Here is a 19,318-nt window from a genome sequence, read left to right on the forward strand (position 1 = left end):
CGTAATTGAAAACTAATTATATTGCCCCACCTCTTTCGCCTTTTAAGTTACTTGAACCTTTTGCAGCTCTTTTTCCATGGAGAAATTTGTTTGCTTTCTACCGTTCTCTTTTCCCAACTCTTTTATCAGTTGCCTGTATTTTACAGATGTCTTGCCATCATCTCAAATAAAGTCCCATCACTTTTTATCTTTTTTTTAATGTATCAATTCTAGGCTTCATATAATATTTCAAGAACTTGATATCCATGGTGTGTTTTAGGAATATGAGCACATGGTGCAAAGTCAGCTGCTATACATTCAGAAGTGACCAGGAAATTACATGACAATTAGTTTTTCAGAGCAATCTTGTTGGCTACAGCTTTAGTTTAACAAAGAGTACTGTAGCACTTTGAAGACTGAAAAAAAAGCATAGCAAAACTGTTACCAGAGTCACCTTTCTCTTTACTCAAATTGAAATTGTAAGCTTCAGCTATGGTCCCAGTGGCAAGAGTGTTAGACGTGGACCTGGGCATAACCGCTCTGTTCAGCAGTAGAGTACTTAGATGATCTTGGCATGATGACTTTAAAAACAGTCTGTAAAAAATCTCAAAGGATTATGGTGATTAGTCTTCATGGAACATCCAGGTTCGGAACCCCATGTACTTTTGACTGCCACCTCATGGGAACAAACAAAATGGCTGTCTCCATCTTACCTCTCTTGCGAGCTTTTCAGGAGCACTGGGATAAACATTATTTCTGATACTGAATGGCATTTCTTATCTATTTCTTCCAGTAGAATAGGGGAAAAGATTTCTTATTATACTTAATAGAATTGTTGTGGGCTGAGGTAAGAAATTATTGTAATGAAGTTAACTCTTAGGGACAGCAGGGGCTATATGAACCCATTAACTGTTCTTGTGGTGTAGCCATTCGGTAAACCAATTTCCTGTGCTTCTTTTCTTCTTCTTTTTGTGGTAATTCTAGACAATCCAATGGCTGACCAAAGGATGGACATTTCTTCTACAATCAGTGATTTTATGTCACCAGGCCCCACTGACCTAATCTCTAGTTCTCTTAGCTCTTCAGGAATGGATTGTAATAGGAAAAGGAAAGGCAGTTCTACTGATTATCAGTAAGTGCATTTCCTATTAGTATAACCTTTCAGCTGTGCCTGTTGTTCAAATTCCATTTTTATTTGGAGTCCGTTTTCCTTCCAGAAATAGTGGAAATAGATGAGGTGTTTTTCAACCTGTAAAAAAATTCCTACAGTGATCTATTAATTCATGGGAAATCACAAATACACTCTTTTGAAGAGAATTGAGTTTTGGGGGACAATGGACTTTCATTTACATAAAAATGACTGCTTTGTAAACGTGGCACAAAGAGTTCTTATCCCAAAAATTTGCATTTATAGGGGGTATTATTTGTTGTATTATTTGATAAATAAGTCTTTATTTGTAATTTGAATTAAAGCTGAAAATATGATTCAATTCTTTGCTGATTATTCTAGTTCTGCTTTCAGAAAAAGTTCAGAGCTGTTTTGTCAGGCCCAAAGCACACATTGTTCACACATTACTTTCTTTGGGTGTCCACCTGAAACAAAATATTATGAAATAAATAAAACATTTCAACTTTTTCAAAAGTCTTAACTTATTGTTGTTAATTCTTATTGATAATTTTATTGGGGTTTTTTTGTATACCACTTTGAGGTGTCCTCTCCACAATCAAGAAGTATATAAATTTTGTGAAAGAAATATAAATAAATAAAAGTTGTGTGTGAATAGAACAGACCTATACCTATGTTTGCAAATGCAAGTATCCTACTGAAACATTAGACAGGAGCAGTGGCGTAGCGTGGGGGGTGCAGGGGGGGCCGGCCGCACCGGGCGCAACATCTGGGGGGGGGCGCTCGCACTCGCAGCTCTCTGCCCCTACCTGGCTCCACGGGTTAGGGGGCGCAAATTACTTGCCTTGCCCCGGGTGCTGACAACCCATGCTACGCCAATGGACAGGAGGTTCAGATTTTTAATAAAAATCTTCTCAAGGTACACAATTGCAATGATCAAATAGTAGAAATTAAGATTCACTGAAAACTATATGTGGATAGAAAACGCTTTTCATCATTTAGTATAAACTGAACAATATTTTTCTCTCTTTTCAGACTCGATGGCTTTTCTTTTGAGTAAGTACAAACATCATATGGGGAAAGGGGGGCCTTGTTACAATGCTCACTGTGTAAAAGAATTGCAAGAGAAAAAATATGATTGTTTTCAAGCACAGTCTGTTGTTTATCTGGCTAGTCACTAGTAAGCAAAGTTCATGATTCTGATAAAATGCCTTTTTAAAGAAAAAAGCTCTTGGGAAGGTGTGTATACACACACACACACACACACACACAGTACTTGGATTCCTGTTGTATGATTAGCATTGCACCCTCTATGCTCTGTCCTCAAATGTAGGAAGGGCTAGCTGAGGGGGAAATGGCTCGCCATTTTCAGTGGCAGGCCAGTCCTGTGCAGGCATTTCTCATCAGATGATAGAAATCTTGTGGAGAAAAGACAGTAGGCCTATAGGTATCTTACGCCAAATGCACATAGGCCACCCCCATGAGAGCATATAGGGTTCCAGATCATGGCAATAGCCTATACGTATTCTGTAGATGCTCCTACAGCTCATGTACAGTATTGAGAAGGGGACATTGTGAAGCATGATGGGGAGACGGGGCATATGGCCCCTTGTCACTTGCGCTATATCAGTTGTGTGGAGAGAAATGCCTGAACCAGGCTCATGTGTTTAACTAGATAGTCCTTAATGTATCCACCATCTAAAGTTAGCTGCTGTTTCTTTTAAATTAGGTGGATATATCAATGCATTACAAAGGATGGCCAAGTTCCAAGGATACATTTAAATGTGGGGTGGAGGTGAATGTCTGCTCATGGCCATTCAACAGCCCGTTTTTTATCTTGGTTATTTTCAGGAAATATAGATATAATGAATGCTGCTGCAGCACACCATCTGTTTTTACTTGTGTAAATGCTTATGTTTTAGCAAGGTGTGGGAGTGAGGATCATTGAAGCAAATTCTGCTGCATTTTTACCCTGTTGATTTTTCTTTTGTTCTGGTTTTGTAGCGAAGGTATGGACACAGATAAAGATGATCAACATGGAAGGTATTTATTTGTGCATCATTGCTGAATTGATTGTGCATCTTGAAAAATAAGTGTATTCAAAGTAAAGCTCAGATAATTCTAGAGAGTGAGATAAGGAGATGTGGAGTGTAATTGAGGTCTGTGAGAATCTGGAGAGTATACAAGGACTGTGGTAATCCTACTGGAAGATCAAGTCTTAATATAACACCTAGATGAAATAGAAATCCTCACCTTGGTGAGAAAATGCGTAGTTGTGATCCTTCTGAAATGTAAGTGGCTGTGATCCAAAGCATTGTGCAATTCTACATATTTAAGTGGGCTTTGGGTATAGATTTATTTGAAAAGCATCTTTCTTCCTCACCTTGTCTCATGGCAAAGATTATATTGCTGTCTCGACTTGATTTGTATCACTTTTGTTCTCTGCTAGGTTGGAATATACAGACCAGCAAGGCAGAATAAAAAATGCAAGGTAAAACAATGAGTCTTTGTTTCAACTCCGTGAACAGTGAGTGAGCTTATGATGTGATCCATAAAGGCCTTTTGGATGTCTTCCTATAATGGATTTTTATTTCTTTAATAGAAAATTATGCTCCTACACTCATGAGAAATGAGTGTATATTAAAAAGCCATTTCATTTTTTGATCCAGAGATTACAACATTTCTCTCTTCTGCCAGCGCATCCCATATAGTTCCCACTAACAAGGATGTTTTTCAAACCCTGCAGTTTGTGCTTCCTTAGTATTTCCAGTTTATAGATTGTGGATGAAGTTAAAGATTTAGCTAATTATGAAGTATTTAAAATATATCACGTGACAGAGAGATTTATACAAGTAATAAATGTGCCACGTATAATAGATGTGAATTAAACACATAATCTTACAATAATGTTAGCTACGGCAAATCATAGAATCACTTCAGAGTTTGAGACCACGACCTTATGTTGGGTTCAGATTCCAAAAATGTTAAACAATATGGTAATTGAGTTAGAAGTGCAGGCTCAGGTTCATCCCATACTTTTCAAGATCAGCATCACTAAGATTCAATACAGTGATGTACCTTTCTTACAGGATATGAAACACTCTTATGCAAAAAGGACATTTAATTAACTATGAAGTACATATCTTCAGAATATATGTAAATTACAAATACATATTCATGCATGGTATTTATTGGCATGGCAAAGTTATATGAGAACAATTACATTTTTAACTTTACATATTTTCAAATATTTGATGAGTAGACTCATCAAAATATTTTGCAATACGCACCTGACCTATATGATCATTTAAGGTTTTTGAGTTTGGTGGGTCCCTAGACTCTGTGGGTGCTTGTGCATCACACACACTGCAAAACCTACATGATCATCACTGAGCATTACCCATTCAGCATCTTTCTGGTGAAGCCTCGCCTTCATGCTGTGTGGAAGTCCAATTTAGAATTTGATTGCCAGACAAATTGAGTGTTCTATATTGTATGTGAAATGGCTTGAAAGCTCCTCTGAAATGGTCTGTCTGTTTTCCTGCAGGCAGGCATACCCGAGGCTTAGGGTTGTTGTCTAAACTAAAATAATTCATTTCAGATAATTGCAGTGATTCTTGACTTCTTTTTTTCCCTTTACATGACCAAGACTATATCCTCATTTTACCCATGCGGGTGGCGCTGTGGGTAAAACCTCAGTGCCTAGGACTTGCCGATCGTATGGTCGGCGGTTCGAATCCCTGCGGCGGGGTGAGCTCCCGTCTTTCGGTCCCAGCTCCTGCCCACCTAGCAGTTTGAAAGCACCCCCGGGTGCAAGTAGATAAATAGGGACCGCTTACTAGTGGGAAGGTAAACGGCGTTTCCGTGTGCTGCGCTGGCTCGCCAGAGCAGCTTCGTCACGCTGGCCACGTGACCCGGAAGTGTCTTCGGACAGCGCTGGCTCCCGGCCTCTAGAGTGAGATGAGCGCACAACCCTAGAGTCGGACACGACTGGCCCATACGGGCAGGGGTACCTTTACCCTTTACCTTTACATCCTCATTTATAGTTGGTTTCCCTCAATTTACTCATCAGCTTTCATCCTCCTGTTTACTTTGTTTCATTTCTTCATTATGTAGCCAATGTAAAGTAAATAAAGGTTTATCTCCTGATAATGTAAGCAATCCTGTCTCTTTTTTCACAAAAGCAATTAAGATTTGTGATGTAACTCTGGATACCTGAAATGTCACGATCCTTATTTCATTATCACTTAGGGAGGCTCACAGTCAGATTGAAAAAAGACGTCGTGATAAGATGAACAGTTTTATCGATGAATTGGCCTCTTTAGTGCCAACATGCAATGCTATGTCCAGAAAACTAGATAAACTTACGGTACTGAGAATGGCTGTTCAGCACATGAAGACGTTAAGAGGTAAATTTTAAAACAACCTGTGTAGTTAGAGAGGTTACTTGTGGAACTTAAAAACCAGGGGAAATGTTGGTGTGATGGAGCAGTGAAAGCACTTTGCACTTATTATTTCAGTATTGCTTACACCATTGTGGTTAAGTAGATTAGTATTATTTTAGATGGGAGAATGAAAGAGCAGCAGTTTACCTGAGGGCACCTTGTGAGATTTTGACTGAAGTGAGATTTGAACTAGCTTGCACCATGTGATCTACAGATTTGTTAAAGGTGCTTTCATACCAGTAAAAGATACAAAATAGATATTTTATCATGCCAACCTTTATTGGTAAAAGGTTTGTAAGTTTCTGAATAGAAAGAAATTGCTGCTGTCTCATAGTAGCTTTTGGGAGCAGCGTCTACTTGGTTTTTAGTATTTGAGGCATCATTCTAAGCATTACTAGAAAACAGACTAGGGACACTGAAAATAGTTGTGCAAATAGAATGTAACCCCTTCTGCACCTCGCACAACTGGTTTATTTACTCAAAGAATAATTACTTTTCTTCCCTTTGCCTTTAAGGTGCCACAAACCCATATACAGAAGCAAACTACAAACCTGCCTTTTTGTCAGATGATGAACTAAAACATCTTATTCTTAGGGTATGTGTTAACTTCAGATACATGAAAGCATGTATAGTGTGCAATGAAAGAGAAGATTCTTGTAAGTGTGGTGGCGTTTCATGTAGGGTGGAGTTCTCTTATACCAGACACTGCAACCATAAATTCCTCCAGCGTAGGAGATGCATGCTATATGCAAAAGCTTCAGCCCAGGGCTTTCTTCACCTGGAACGTACTGGAACTCATTTTCTGCACCTCTCAGGTGGGTGCCATTGTCATTATAAGAGAGCAAGGGAGGCGTTCATGGTGAGTTCTGGCACCTCTTTTTCCAGAAAACCCCCCCTGCTCCAGCCCTTTTTAAACCAATGGACTTACCAGCAATTCGCTGTCTGCCTGTTATGAGCACACTGTGCTAACCCCAATATAGTGTTGAGTAAGCTTCCCAGTAACATGAAACTCTGGATTAGTAGCCAGTAAACCAAAAAATTGATAATAAATTACCAGGGACTACAAAAAGTGATTATATAATTCATAATGCTCTACTGTTTTGAGGTTGACTAATCTGTTTCCTGAGCAGAAATGCTAAAGGGAGATGAAGCACCTTGGTTTCTAGAAAATGGCCTTTGATTTCGCTGTCTATTCACCCCACTCCAGTGTTTTCTTCTGGCAACAATGTATTCTGTATTGAATAGGGAACCTCTGATTTTGCTTGAAGTGCATGTGAAGGATGACACTGACTATAATTTCTTGTCAGGTTCAAGGTGTTTTTTTATGGCAACGTGTGATATTTAAAACTTAGTGGAAACTGACTTGATATTTATTAAATTTGGGGTGTCCATGCTGTTTCGGTGAATTACAGTAATAAAGCCCATCTGCTTACCTGTCGGTAGAAACATGGTATCCAGTAGTATCCTATACAACAAAAAAATGCTCCGTTTCATTGGTTGCCACAAATCTTCAAAATCTCATTTGCGTTCTGCAAATTTGATCTGACTGCCCTGCAGGTTTTACCCTCTGGTAAACGAATGCCGAGTCTCTGCCCTGCCGAAGCAGCTTTGGTGTGCAACTGATACAAATATTCAGGCTTGGCTCTGTATGCTTCCATATGGACAAGCACTCCAGTGAAATTAAGTAGGATTTATAATCTTATTTTTAAGATCGGAAGAGAACATCTCCTATGAAACTTTAGAGAAAGGCATCAGTAAAAGGAACCCAACTCTCTCCCACCCTGGGTGAGATTCATCATGGTCAGATAAGAGGTATAAACCAAGCGATAAAGGGGTGCCATCTTGTGGTGTAAGACAACCTCTCCCCCCCCTCTAATATGGTGAAAAGATCTAGCAAGATCTTCAAGCAGTATTTTCATTCTTTGTTTTGCATGCATATGACCCCTTTCCAAGTGTCTGGTAAGATACTCCACAAGAATAATGTTCTGGAGTCTCCCTTGCATTAATCTAGCCTATTTCCAGCAATTCCTTTTCTCCTGGTTTCCTAGAAGCCCCTTTGGAAAGATTGCTGGCAACAGCCCAATGAAAGTGAGTCATTTTTGCCTTCCCTGCTTCTATGGCCTTTTCCACCCACACACATGAACAGCTCCTGGCAGACTCTTAAGATCCTGACAAAGGTTTTGTTAGAGTGAGAATAGGAAGATTAGATGACCCCTTACTCTCCACCCCACCCCCCACGTCACCTCCTGCAGTTTTTGGAAATTTCCCTAAAGAAAGGTTTTAAAAAAAGAAAAGATCAAGTGCAGTAAGGTGGTTTTTAAATAATTGCTTAGGTGTGACTGAATGTTACCCTTTATAAATAGACATTTACCAATGACATTCAGCCATTTTGCCTTGCCATTTTCTGGCAGCATTATTTAAAAAATAGTGTCGCCATACTCAAGTCTCCACTGAATTTTTTTGCCGTGTGCTAATCTAGTTACATTTAAATGCAAAGTGTTTGGTCACCGAAATTCAACTGCATGTTGTGAATAATTTTAACAATGTGTAAATAACACACTATAACAAAGTGGCCGTCCTGTGTTTCCCAATTAGGCTGCAGATGGTTTTCTCTTCGTTGTGGGCTGTGACAGAGGCAAAATACTGTTTGTTTCAGAATCAGTCTTCAAGATCCTCAACTATAGTCAGGTATATTTTGTCTTTCTTAAGATGTAGAAAAGAACAGAGCCTTGTAACATATTTTGTTCAACTCAGTGGTAGATGTAGATGACTCTGTGCTTAAGCTATCAATATTGTTCTCTGTTTTATGGGTTGAAGTGAAATATTTCAGTTTACAAAAACAGTATTGTTTTCATTCATTTAAAATATCAGTTAATTGAAATGTTACAAAAATGCTATTAACAGTTTTTCTTGCATGTCTGTAATAATTTAATTGGTTGTTAACATTCTTTATTGGCAGAATGATCTGATTGGTCAGAGTTTATTTGACTACCTTCATCCTAAAGATATTGCCAAAGTTAAGGAGCAACTTTCTTCTTCTGATACTGCACCACGGGAAAGGCTCATAGATGCGAAAAGTGAGTGACTGGAATGTTCATTGAGCTCCACAGGCTAGTTCACAGGTCCTGATGATTTTAAGCTAGCGCAAAATAAAGTGGAACTATTACCTTTTGTTACTTGGAAACTGTGGTTCAACTCAGGAAGCATGAAATCACACTGGCCCTTTTTACAGCAGTTTCACACTCCTGACTCATGTTTGGCCTGTAATCGACTGAAATTCCATTATCCTTTTCATATGTATTTTTGCTAAGCCTAGTATTTCCAATCCCGTAATTGCTTTCCCTGAATGCTGAACTTTGCTTTTGTCTCCATTGAATATCATTCTGTTGACTAATATTCATGGATACGAACTATCTAGTTACAGATCTGTATATCTGAAAATAGAAATTTAAAGCCAAGCCAGATTCACCATTTTGGATTGGTGTTTTTTCACCCCACTGCAGCTGGACTTCCAGTTAAAACAGATATAACGCCTGGACCATCACGACTATGCTCTGGAGCAAGACGTTCGTTCTTTTGTAGGATGAAATGCAACAGACCATCCGTGAAAGTAGAAGATAAAGACTTTCCTTCCACCTGTTCTAAAAAGAAAGGTACCAGTAGTATGCCTTGATTAATCTAGAAAAATAATTTTGGTTCATTTCTACCAATTAAGGTGTTTATCTGAGATCAAATAAGACCCTGCAAAGTTGTAACTATGTGAAGAAATAAAGAAGAAACCTGACTCCCACTGGCTTACAGTTTCTGACCTTATGAAGCAATTCAGAGGTTTTGCATATGGGATCAGATTTGCACTGGCTACATAAAGCATCATTTGGAAAAAGAGATTTAGCTTCCAGTCTTCCATGGCTTTTGAGTCCACGAATGGTTGAAATAATAACATTGTAATAATGCTATTGCTAAAAACAGTCAATTCTCTTAACAGTTTCTAAGACTTTTTGCTATCAAATAGTATATGTTTGGTGACGCAAGTCAAGTTGCTAGTGAGGTCAGAATATAGTTTGTAGACATAACATTTAAATTGTTGATAGCAAACTGCATTCAGAGCCAAAGATGATAAAACGTGTAATTTTCTCTGATTCGTCCTTCCCTCTGTGTCCCCTGAAACTCTGCTCTAGGGTGTAATTGCCCTCCAAAGGTGGATGGGAAGAGATACAGGGAGCTTCAGAGAAAAGGGAAATCAGGGAAATATGTCTTCCCACCCCTGAGAATTTCAGCAAGATAGCAGTTCCTTCTATGAATTCGGAAGGAGTCCCTGGCTCCAGCCCCAATGGCAGAGGAAGTTGCTCAGGCGCCTGGGACAGCATGCCAAGGGGTGGCAGGAGCCGCACAAAGGGGCAGCGTGAGGGTGGGGCGAACAGCCCATAGGGGCGGGGCACACCTTGAGGCCCCCAGAGTCTGCCTGCCTCCTCCCACTCAGCCGCTCTACAGCTGGAGGGAGGCAGCAGGCAGACCGTTTGGGCAGCACAGAGCCTGCACGTGCCCAAGCCACTGCGTCTCTCCCGGGAGAGTTGTGTGGCTCAGGCGCACTGCAGGCCCCACGGTGAGTGCCACCCAGCACTTTGTCACCCCCCTCAGTGGTGACACCCAGGGCGGCCCTCACCCACAGCACTTCCCTTCCTCCACCCCTGTCCAGCCCATTGACATTAATATCTTAACCATTTTACAAAGACAGAAAGGTTGTGCTTCACCTACTACAGATAGAAAGCCAGTATCACAACCATGCCCCGGAAATTCAACATAAACTGTCTAAATTGGATGTATGGAGGATTCTATGGCAAGCTTGTCCACCTGACTTACAAGGTAGCAAAGTTGACATATCCAGCAGGAGTCCTTCTCTTCCTTTTCCTGTATTGATCAGATTATGTTGCCCTTGCTTGGAAATAAAATTATTTGACAATCTTAAGTGTAACAGCAATGGATATTTTTAAGGAGAAAGATTGAACCGGCCAAGTTCATCATAATGGACTCAGCCTCAAAAATCAATATCTTTAAAATAAAACTGCACTTTGGAAGCGCATAATCAGAATGATCCTATGTTCTAAACACTTGAAATGTTGGTAACTCTGGATACTGAGGGGATTGCATAATTTAATAATTAAATGAGTTGATCTTTCAAGAAGATCTAGATAGACTGCAAACCAGTGAGGAGTTCATTCACATGAAACTTATTTTTTTAAAAAAGCTTAGTTTTTTAAAATGACCATTTTCTCAACATATCTATAAATTCTACTGAAGCAGTGTGCATTACACATACTGTCAGAATGGGGTGTGTAGTCTGATTTTCTTATTAACAAGGCAGCACATGTCCTCTTCTGAAGGTCCATGATAACAACTAGGTAGGTGCACAAGAGCTGGACTCTGCTAATGGGAACCTGATATTGCTACCTATGGTGGGCCATAAAACAGCAGTGGCTTCTTGGAACCCACTGCATGACCCTTCTGGAGCCCTCCATGAGGAGCTTTTCCTGCAGACTCTTAATGGATCTCTGGTGTATGGTCAGCTAAAACTACCAGCTGCTGACCAAGATGATGATCCAAAAATTGCCTGATACCACTTTGGCAGATGTCTTTGTTCAGCACTGCTGTAGCACCTTCTTGATCCTCTCCCTGCCCAACCCAGGAGTTCTTGGTTTCTTCAGGGTTCCCATACTTTATGGGAGCCCTGAAGAAACCAAGAACTGCTGGTCCTGGACCAAGCATATGCATGGAAGTCTGCATACATACAGCCTGTTGCACATTGTACAGCTCTTCAGAAGTTGAATGCTTAAGATGCCAGATGTTTCATGCGCCTGAACCCCAAGCTGCCATTTTCCCACCAATGCAGTACTGATGACATAAACCTTATTTTCTTTTGTAGCAGACCGGAAAAGCTTTTGCACTATCCATAGCACAGGATATTTAAAAAGCTGGCCACCAACAAAAATGGGACTAGACGAAGACAATGAGCCTGATAACGAAGGCTGTAATTTAAGCTGTCTCGTTGCAATTGGACGGTTACATCCTCATGTAGTTCCTCAACCAGTAAATGGAGAGATCAGGGTTAAACCGACAGAATATGTTTCTCGGCATGCAATTGATGGGAAATTTGTATTTGTAGACCAGAGGTAAGAACAACATCTTTAATTCATGCTATCAGGACAATGGTCTGTTGACTTAAGATTATTCTTTTACCTACTAATGTTTTTTATTCAGAACAGCAATAATGTTAGTTATGGAAATAAATAATTGCAAAGTACTTTTGGAGCAATTATGTATCCACAGTTTGTGACTCTAAATTACTTCTCACCCTGAAAGGCAGAATGCCTGTGGCATAAATGTAATCATTTGTTGCTCAAGAACATTGACACCTAGTTTGCTGAATAATAATTAAACTTTTTGGTTAGAAAAATGGGATGCAATCCACAACCCCCCATGGTGCTCGTATTATCTCCTTTCCTCCTAGCATAGCACAGGAAACAAAGCACAATCTGACTGATTTGTTTCTGGACCAAATTCAAAATGCTGAATTTAACCCATGAAGTCTTCAATGGCCCAGACATTAATAAACTATGAACCTCCTTTACCTATATCTGGGGCTTGAGGTAAACACTGGAGGTCCTTCTCAGCAACAGTCCAAAGGGCCTTTTCAGGGGTGACCATCTATTTGTGGAATGCTCCGGAAGGTTCACCAGCCCCAGGCATTGGCATCTTTTTGGTGCTTGGAAAGTCATTTCTCCCAGTCAATTGTGTATTTATCCCTCGTTGCATTTGTTGTTGTTGTTTATTACCTGTCTTTTGTCCTAAGGCCCCAGAGCAGGTAGCAACCATTTAAAATGCAACATTAAAAACAGTTTAAAAGAAATTACAATTAAAAGGGTTAGTCTTTGGCAGGGATGCTTACGTTGTGGGGGAGAGCTCGTGTTGTGTTTATAATTTGATTATTTTTAGTGTTGCTTTTTGATTTTAAGATTATTTGTATTATGGAATGTTATTTTTATAAGTTGTTCTGAGACTCCTTGTGGGAAGAAACTGATAAATTAAATGATGAGACTGGCCAGAGTAGGTGCAAGAGCTCTCAGTCTTACAAGACCATAGTTACCCCCACTGGGTTGTAAAAATACACCCATGGCTTCCCCAAATTAAATCCTTTGAATTTACTTTAATTTTATAAAAGGTGAGGAATAGAAGGGGTTGCTGATAAAGAGAAAATACATGAAACTTCCACGTTTGTTGCATTATCATTCATTTGCACTTGATTTATTAAACCAAACTACGTCCCTGCTTAGTATTTAGAAGGGAGGTTAAGAAAGGGATATAAAAGAACAAATGTGATTCTTTTATGCAAAGATGCACAACCTGCCTTTCACTCTTCGTTTGGTGCAAGTGAAGGTTGTTTTGAGGGTGAAGGAACTTTTCACAGTCATAACTGAATAATTAGCATGGCTGTGTGGCATATTTGCTGTGCACCCCTTTCCCCCTTCATTTTTGGCATGCCAAAGAGAACATGGCATGCCACAAAAATAAAATCTTGACTACAATTTCAGCTTTGATTGAAAGCTTTCTGTAACGTTACAGCAAAATGCCACCTTTGTAGCCTTCTACTGAAGTGAGCAACATCATTGTGGGCAGCGAACTCCATTTCTATGTTGGAGCTACTGCTCTCACATGTTTTCAGTTTTGTGCAAGGAGGGATTATATCACTTTGGATTTCTAAATATATGAATACATTGGAGAATTGCTATACATTCGTTCATTTGGTAGTGTTTCCATTTTAACCCTTGACAGTTAAATATTAAATGGTAAGAGCGAATAACTGGAAGATGTTCTCCAATGTTAATAAGTTACCATGGGAAGTTATATCCCTTATTGTAGTATGAAAATAAACCTTTAGCTTTCTGGACTATAATATATTCAGCCAGTTGGCAGCTGGAAGAGCTAATCTGGATTTAGTGGAAGACAGAAACTTATTTGGATCTTTAACCTTGGGGGTGCTCATCATGTTTATTTATTTCCTTGAGTACTTTCATAAGTGAGTTTCTCTTTTATGCCAATAGCTAAATTGAAAATACTTGGCAAAGCCTCCCCAGAGTTATCTGGAATACAGATGCTAAAACAGATGGTACCTTAAAAACTACTGATAGAATACCAGAAGAAATATATTTGCATGCAAGAGATTTCCATGCCAACCTACTGTCCTGGCAACAGGAAGGAAGATCCTATTACTAGCAGCTAAATCATAACATGCAGATTACAGAGCAGAGGTGGAAAAGAAAAGGTTTCATGAATAATCTCTCACATAATATACATTTTTGTCACTTCTTATTTTACATTTCTTTGTACCTTTGGTCTCACATTCAATGCATATTTGCTATCACCCCTTTTTTAACACTGTACCAAAAGTATGCACATACATGAACTTAATTTCTTGATTTGTTAATAGACTGAGTTTTGACTGTAACCACAAAATCCAACATCCAGTTACAGGCATTTGAAGCCCATTGAAATCAGTGACATTGTGCTTGCGTACCTCTGTCCATTTGTGGTCAACATAGCTCTTTTGGGACACTGCTTGGAGATTTTTGAAATATTAAGTAGTTTATTGTTGTTAGCCGCCCTGAGCCCAGCTTCGGCTGGGGAGGGCGGGATATAAATAAAATTTATTATTATTATTATTATTATTATTATTATTATTATTATTATTATTATTATTATTAAAATAAATCCATTTAAATAAATCCATTAAGTGCATGCTTTTGCTCCACCCCTCTGCCATATTTTCTGAAACCGTGTTCCCACGTTGAGCTGCTATATACTGAATAATTAGCATTGGTTGTGACAACAAAAGGGAGAGGAAAGAGCTTCAGTGTGAGGGCCCATGTTTTTCGCAGTCTTTCTCTCTGACAGTAAAAGTTTCTCCTTGAAGGCAAAGGAGCAGGCCATGCCAATCTGTTTCTGGTCTGTTGGCACTCCTTTTTTATATAGTAGTTTTCGCCTAAGTATTATTTTTTTAAACTAAACAACTTTTTATATTTTAGGGCAACTGCAATTCTGGCATATTTACCACAGGAACTTCTAGGTACTTCGTGTTATGAATATTTTCATCAAGATGATATAGGGCATCTTGCAGAATGTCATCGACAAGGTAAAATAAGCAAAACAAAAAATAAAAATGCAAGGGGGTGGTAGTTAATTCCAAACTTTTTTTATTTCTGACTTTATTTCTGTTTTTTATTAAGAAAGAGTGGTTAGGAAGCACAACCTGGATAAATTGAATAATGGGAAAATTTTAAGTTGATGTTGTAATTATAATAGTGCATATGTAGGAAATTTGCCACAGTGGGAAGGAGCACACAATGGGAAGTGATGAACACACAAGACTATCTAGGGAGTGTGCATTTATAGTAACTTTTGTCCCATTTTCCCCTTCTTTTAGTTTTACAGTCGAGAGAGAAAATTAATACTAATTGTTACAAGTTTAAAGTCAAAGACGGATCTTTTATTACACTGAGGAGTTGTTGGTTCAGTTTCATGAACCCGTGGACCAAAGAAGTAGAATATATTGTCTCAACTAACACAGTGGTATCGTAAGTATTTTTCTTCAGCTGATAAGCTGGGCACTTAATCCTCCTTTCTATGTCTCAAAGGAGTTATAAGCAGACGTAGAAAATCAGCACATTGTTATCTGCTTGGTAACAAAGCATACACAGACATTCCCATTGACTTCACAGTTTTGTTAGGTCCAGTGGTATCAAGTGGCCTGCAAAACTGGACCCTACATGCTGCCTGGTTTGGGGCATCAACATATCGACAAGACAGTACATAGGTCCATACCACTTCATTGAGCCACTTGATCTGCTTTTCAATGTCAAGAAATATTTAATCAAATAATGACAGAACTGGAAACAGCCAAATAGTCCTGATGTTCAAATATAGCAGAATGCTCCAATTTAGACTACCGTATTTTTCGCTGTATAAGACGCACCAGACCACAAGACGCACCTAGTTTTTGGAGGAGGAAAACAAGAAAAAAAATATTCTGAATCTCAGAAGCCAGAACAGCAAGCGGGATCGCTGCGCAGTGAAAGAAGCAATCCCTCTTGCTGTTCTGGCTTCTGGGATAGCTGCGCAGCCTGCATTTGCTCCATAAGACGCACACACATTTCCCCTTACTTTTTAGGAGGGAAAAAGTGAGTCTTATAGAGCAAAAAATACGGTAATTGTTTTCCTATCCGAAAGTTGCCGGAAGGACAAGAAAATATTTAACCTTCTGCAAAATAAGGGTCTTCACCTTGTTGATTGCCTTGGGTCATGGAAGGCAACTATTTCTGTTGCTATGCTCCATTGAAATGTAGGTTCTGGCCTATAATTTAGGGGTATCATTTCAGAATTTCTTCAAGGGACAAAAAATGAATAGGAAAAACAGAAGCAAGAATGGGAAGCAGCAAAGCTTGGTAGCGAAGCATCTGTCTTACAGAAGGGCCCTGGTTTGATCCTTGGCATCTCCAAGTAGGGGTGGGAGAGACTTCGGTCTGAAACTCTGGAGAGATGCTGCCAGTCTGTGTAGACATGACCAAACTAGATGGTTTGATTCCACATAATGCAGCTTCCTATGTTCCCTAATGCTCCAAGCATGTAAACGGCCTTTCCGCCTTCCTTGATTCTGCTGTAATGTGTAGTGGATCTCACCCCTGCTGCTGCTGAGATCTGGAAATCCCAGTTCTACTTTACGTATTGCAAACAGAAAGACAGAAACGTGATATTTACATTTTTGTCTTTTGTGCAACATATGATCTGTTTCTTGATGATCAGTTTGTAATGCAAAGCTTGTAATTTCTTCTGTGTGTCCTTCGCTTTGTGGCTATGATCTGAAAAGAGAAAACACGGTGACTGGCTGCATTCAAGCCAAGGGTCTCATTTGTCTTTCTGTTTCTTTTGAAACCTCCCTCCCTGCAGTGCCAATGTACTTGATGGGGGAGACGCGACTTTCCCACAGCTTTCAGCTTCACCGCACAGCATGGACAGTGTGCTCCAGGCTGGAGAAGGTAACTAGAGCACCGAACAAAGCCATTCATAGCTGCCTTTTAGCCCCTTTAGCCAGTTTGGTGTTCCACCATCAAAGCTAAGTCAGCCAGTCAAGCCCATGTTCTAAGTGGCTCTTTTTGAAGCCAAGAAGCTCACTAAATTTCATGAGCCTCAAGTGCCAAATATCAGAGTCCAAATGAGCCCCTGAGCCAAAGAACACACGTGAAGTTAGTGTAACATAGGAGTTAAGTTTTACTTCATTACTGAGTGAAGATTTGAAGCTGGATCTTCCTAGTCTTACTCTAACAAACTCTAACTTGGCTCACTTTAGCTGTTAATAACATATCCCTTGTTGGTCAAAATATGTAGGTGTCCTGTCTGTCATTCTATATGCCTTCCTTTGGGAGTCATTTGAACAAGTAGCCCAAGGAAGGAAAGCACAGACAATTTCACAGAAGTTGCTCCTCTTGGTTGTGGCAGCAGCTAGTTTGAACTTTGGGGGGGTGCATCTCATAACATCAAAGCATAGCTAATTAGGATCTGCATCACGATTCTAAAATCTGTGAGCATTATTTTTTGTGTATGACATTGGGGTCTATCTTAATGCTCAAGCAAACACACATGGCACTTAATGTAATGTCTGAAGGGGGGGCCTCCAAGCTTCTACTGCAATGATTGGAATCATTGGGCTATATCCAACAAACTCTTCTCAAAGGTGCAAGGATTTACACAACAGGATCTCACCTCTTTAATAATAATAATAATTTTATTTATTTATTTATTTATACATACATACATACATACCCTGCCCATCTGGCTAGGTTACCCCAGCCACTCTGGGCAGCTCCCAACAGAATATTAAAAACATAATAATACATCAAAGATAAAAACTTCCTGATACAGGGCTGCCTTCAGATGTCATCTAAAAGTAAAATAGTTGCTTATTTCCTTGACATCTGAAGGGAGGGCGTTCCACAGGGCGGGCACCACTACTGAGAAGGCCCTCTGCCTGGTTCCCTGTAACTTCACTTCTTGCAGTGAGGGAACCGCCAGAAGGCCCTCAGAGCTAGACCTCAGTTGGGGGATCCCAGAACAGATTTAAAGGATGCACAAAGGAATTGGGGTGGGGAGTCCTGTTGTGCAAACAGAAATCCTTGCACTGCCAGGACCCTAACTTGGTGCTACATTGGATACAACCCAATGACTACTGAAGTAAAGTATTTAACATTGGAAATGGAAGAGAGAGTGCTGGACAAGGGACATTTTCTGCTTTCTGCTAAAATTTTCATGTGTGTCAAAATTTTCATGTGTGTTTATGTTCTCTCCTCCCCCCTTTATAAAGGTGGTCCTAAAAGGTCCCTTCCAACAGTCCCTGGTATTCCTGGTGGAACAAGGGCAGGAGCTGGAAAAATTGGCAGAATGATTGCTGAAGAAATTATGGAGATTCACAGGTGAGGAAAGCCCCAGTGCTGTTCTTCCATCTCAAGTCTATATCTCAAGAAAAAAAGGTGACCAGCTGCTTCCTTTCCATAAATAGCAAGTATCCCTGTTTAGTTGCTTTCAGGTTACAAGAAATCAATAGCTGCTGTAGTGTTACTATTGGTCATTGCAGGAGCAGGAGGCAAACCTGACAAGCCCAGAACAAATATGCATTCACTTTTATCACCAAGTGTGTTCTCTCTTGATGCATTTACAGTAGTCTGTGTAAGTGGTGTAGCTGTTTTTGTAGAAATGTGGAGAGAAAAATGTGTGGCAATATATTGGGTTATGTTGAGAGCAATGAGCCAAAATGGTCAAAACCTCTGCCTCAAAATTATGTTGATCACTGATAGGGGAGAGGGAGAAAAGAACCATAAGTCGTATAGTCAGGGCTTTTTTTCAGCTGGAATTTGCCGGAACTCAGTTCTGGCACCTCTCAGGAGGGCACCATTGCCATTCTAAGAGAATGAGGGAGGTGTTCATGGTGAGTTCCGGCACCTTTTTTTCTAGAAAAATATCACTGGTTATAGTCAGTGGGAAATTCCTCATGTTATGTTTTCTACTTCCAGTAATGTACACAGTTGAGAACACCAAGGCAATGTAAACCAGAACAGGTTAACACATCTGGCAGGTTAAAATTCAAAATGCTAAGTCCTAACCAGAGCATCATCTCTCTCACACCTGATAATGAGAGAGATAGGACCTCCTTGGGTACAATGTTCCAAGGTGGGTAGGGGACAGGTTGCCATGAATATGATAAGTTGGTCAAACATTAATTGCATTGTTTAGCATAACCTTTCTAATCTGACTGCTTTTGTTTTGACAGGATAAGAGGCTCTTCGCCTTCAAGCTGTGGCTCTAGTCCATTAAACATGACCAGCACACCTCCCCCTGACACTTCTTCGCCAGGAGGCAAAAAGGTGAGATGGGGTCTTTAAAATTGCTAGGCTTCTCTCAGCAGTCTCACACATTTGTTCTGCGCATGCGCAGACATCCTGTGAGAACTTCCTGTTGCTAGATTAGTATTCTGTAGGGCTGAATTCTCAGCAGCTCAATTCTGGGGAAGAGTAAGGTCCATTCTGAATATTTTTGGAACACGTACAGCCAACAAAGTTACTTTTCAAATTGCTGGAAAGTTATCTCTCTACAGCAAATGCGCAAGTTTTCAATTTTCAATGTGATTTGCCGTCTTGGCCCTTACCCCGATGCCCTGCTGCTTTCATGC

The 19,318-nt window shown here is 39.9% G+C and overlaps 1 protein-coding gene across 4 annotated transcripts in view; it reads left to right on the forward strand.

The window, feature by feature from the left end:
• The window catches only part of BMAL1 (basic helix-loop-helix ARNT like 1), a 46,244-nt gene that overhangs the window by 21,309 nt on the left and 5,617 nt on the right, over positions 1-19,318 (forward strand). For 3 of the 4 annotated variants that reach the window (XM_083598737.1, XM_083598738.1, XM_083598739.1), the window contains exons 3-16: positions 964-1,130; positions 3,110-3,148; positions 3,555-3,596; positions 5,357-5,514; positions 6,066-6,145; positions 8,146-8,238; positions 8,510-8,627; positions 9,054-9,203; positions 11,471-11,717; positions 14,628-14,734; positions 15,026-15,176; positions 16,546-16,634; positions 17,957-18,065; positions 18,920-19,013. In XM_083598737.1, the coding sequence (XP_083454863.1) occupies positions 3,117-3,148; positions 3,555-3,596; positions 5,357-5,514; positions 6,066-6,145; positions 8,146-8,238; positions 8,510-8,627; positions 9,054-9,203; positions 11,471-11,717; positions 14,628-14,734; positions 15,026-15,176; positions 16,546-16,634; positions 17,957-18,065; positions 18,920-19,013 (1,470 nt within the window). In that variant the 5' untranslated portion in view covers positions 964-1,130; positions 3,110-3,116. Of the gene's footprint in view, positions 1-963; positions 1,131-2,140; positions 2,162-3,109; positions 3,149-3,554; positions 3,597-5,356; positions 5,515-6,065; positions 6,146-8,145; positions 8,239-8,509; positions 8,628-9,053; positions 9,204-11,470; positions 11,718-14,627; positions 14,735-15,025; positions 15,177-16,545; positions 16,635-17,956; positions 18,066-18,919; positions 19,014-19,318 lie in introns of all 4 variants that reach the window. The other variant, XM_083598736.1, reaches the window with a different exon arrangement.

Source organism: Podarcis filfolensis (assembly GCF_964270895.1).
Source record: "Podarcis filfolensis genome assembly, chromosome: 1".
Taxonomy (NCBI): domain Eukaryota; kingdom Metazoa; phylum Chordata; class Lepidosauria; order Squamata; family Lacertidae; genus Podarcis; species Podarcis filfolensis.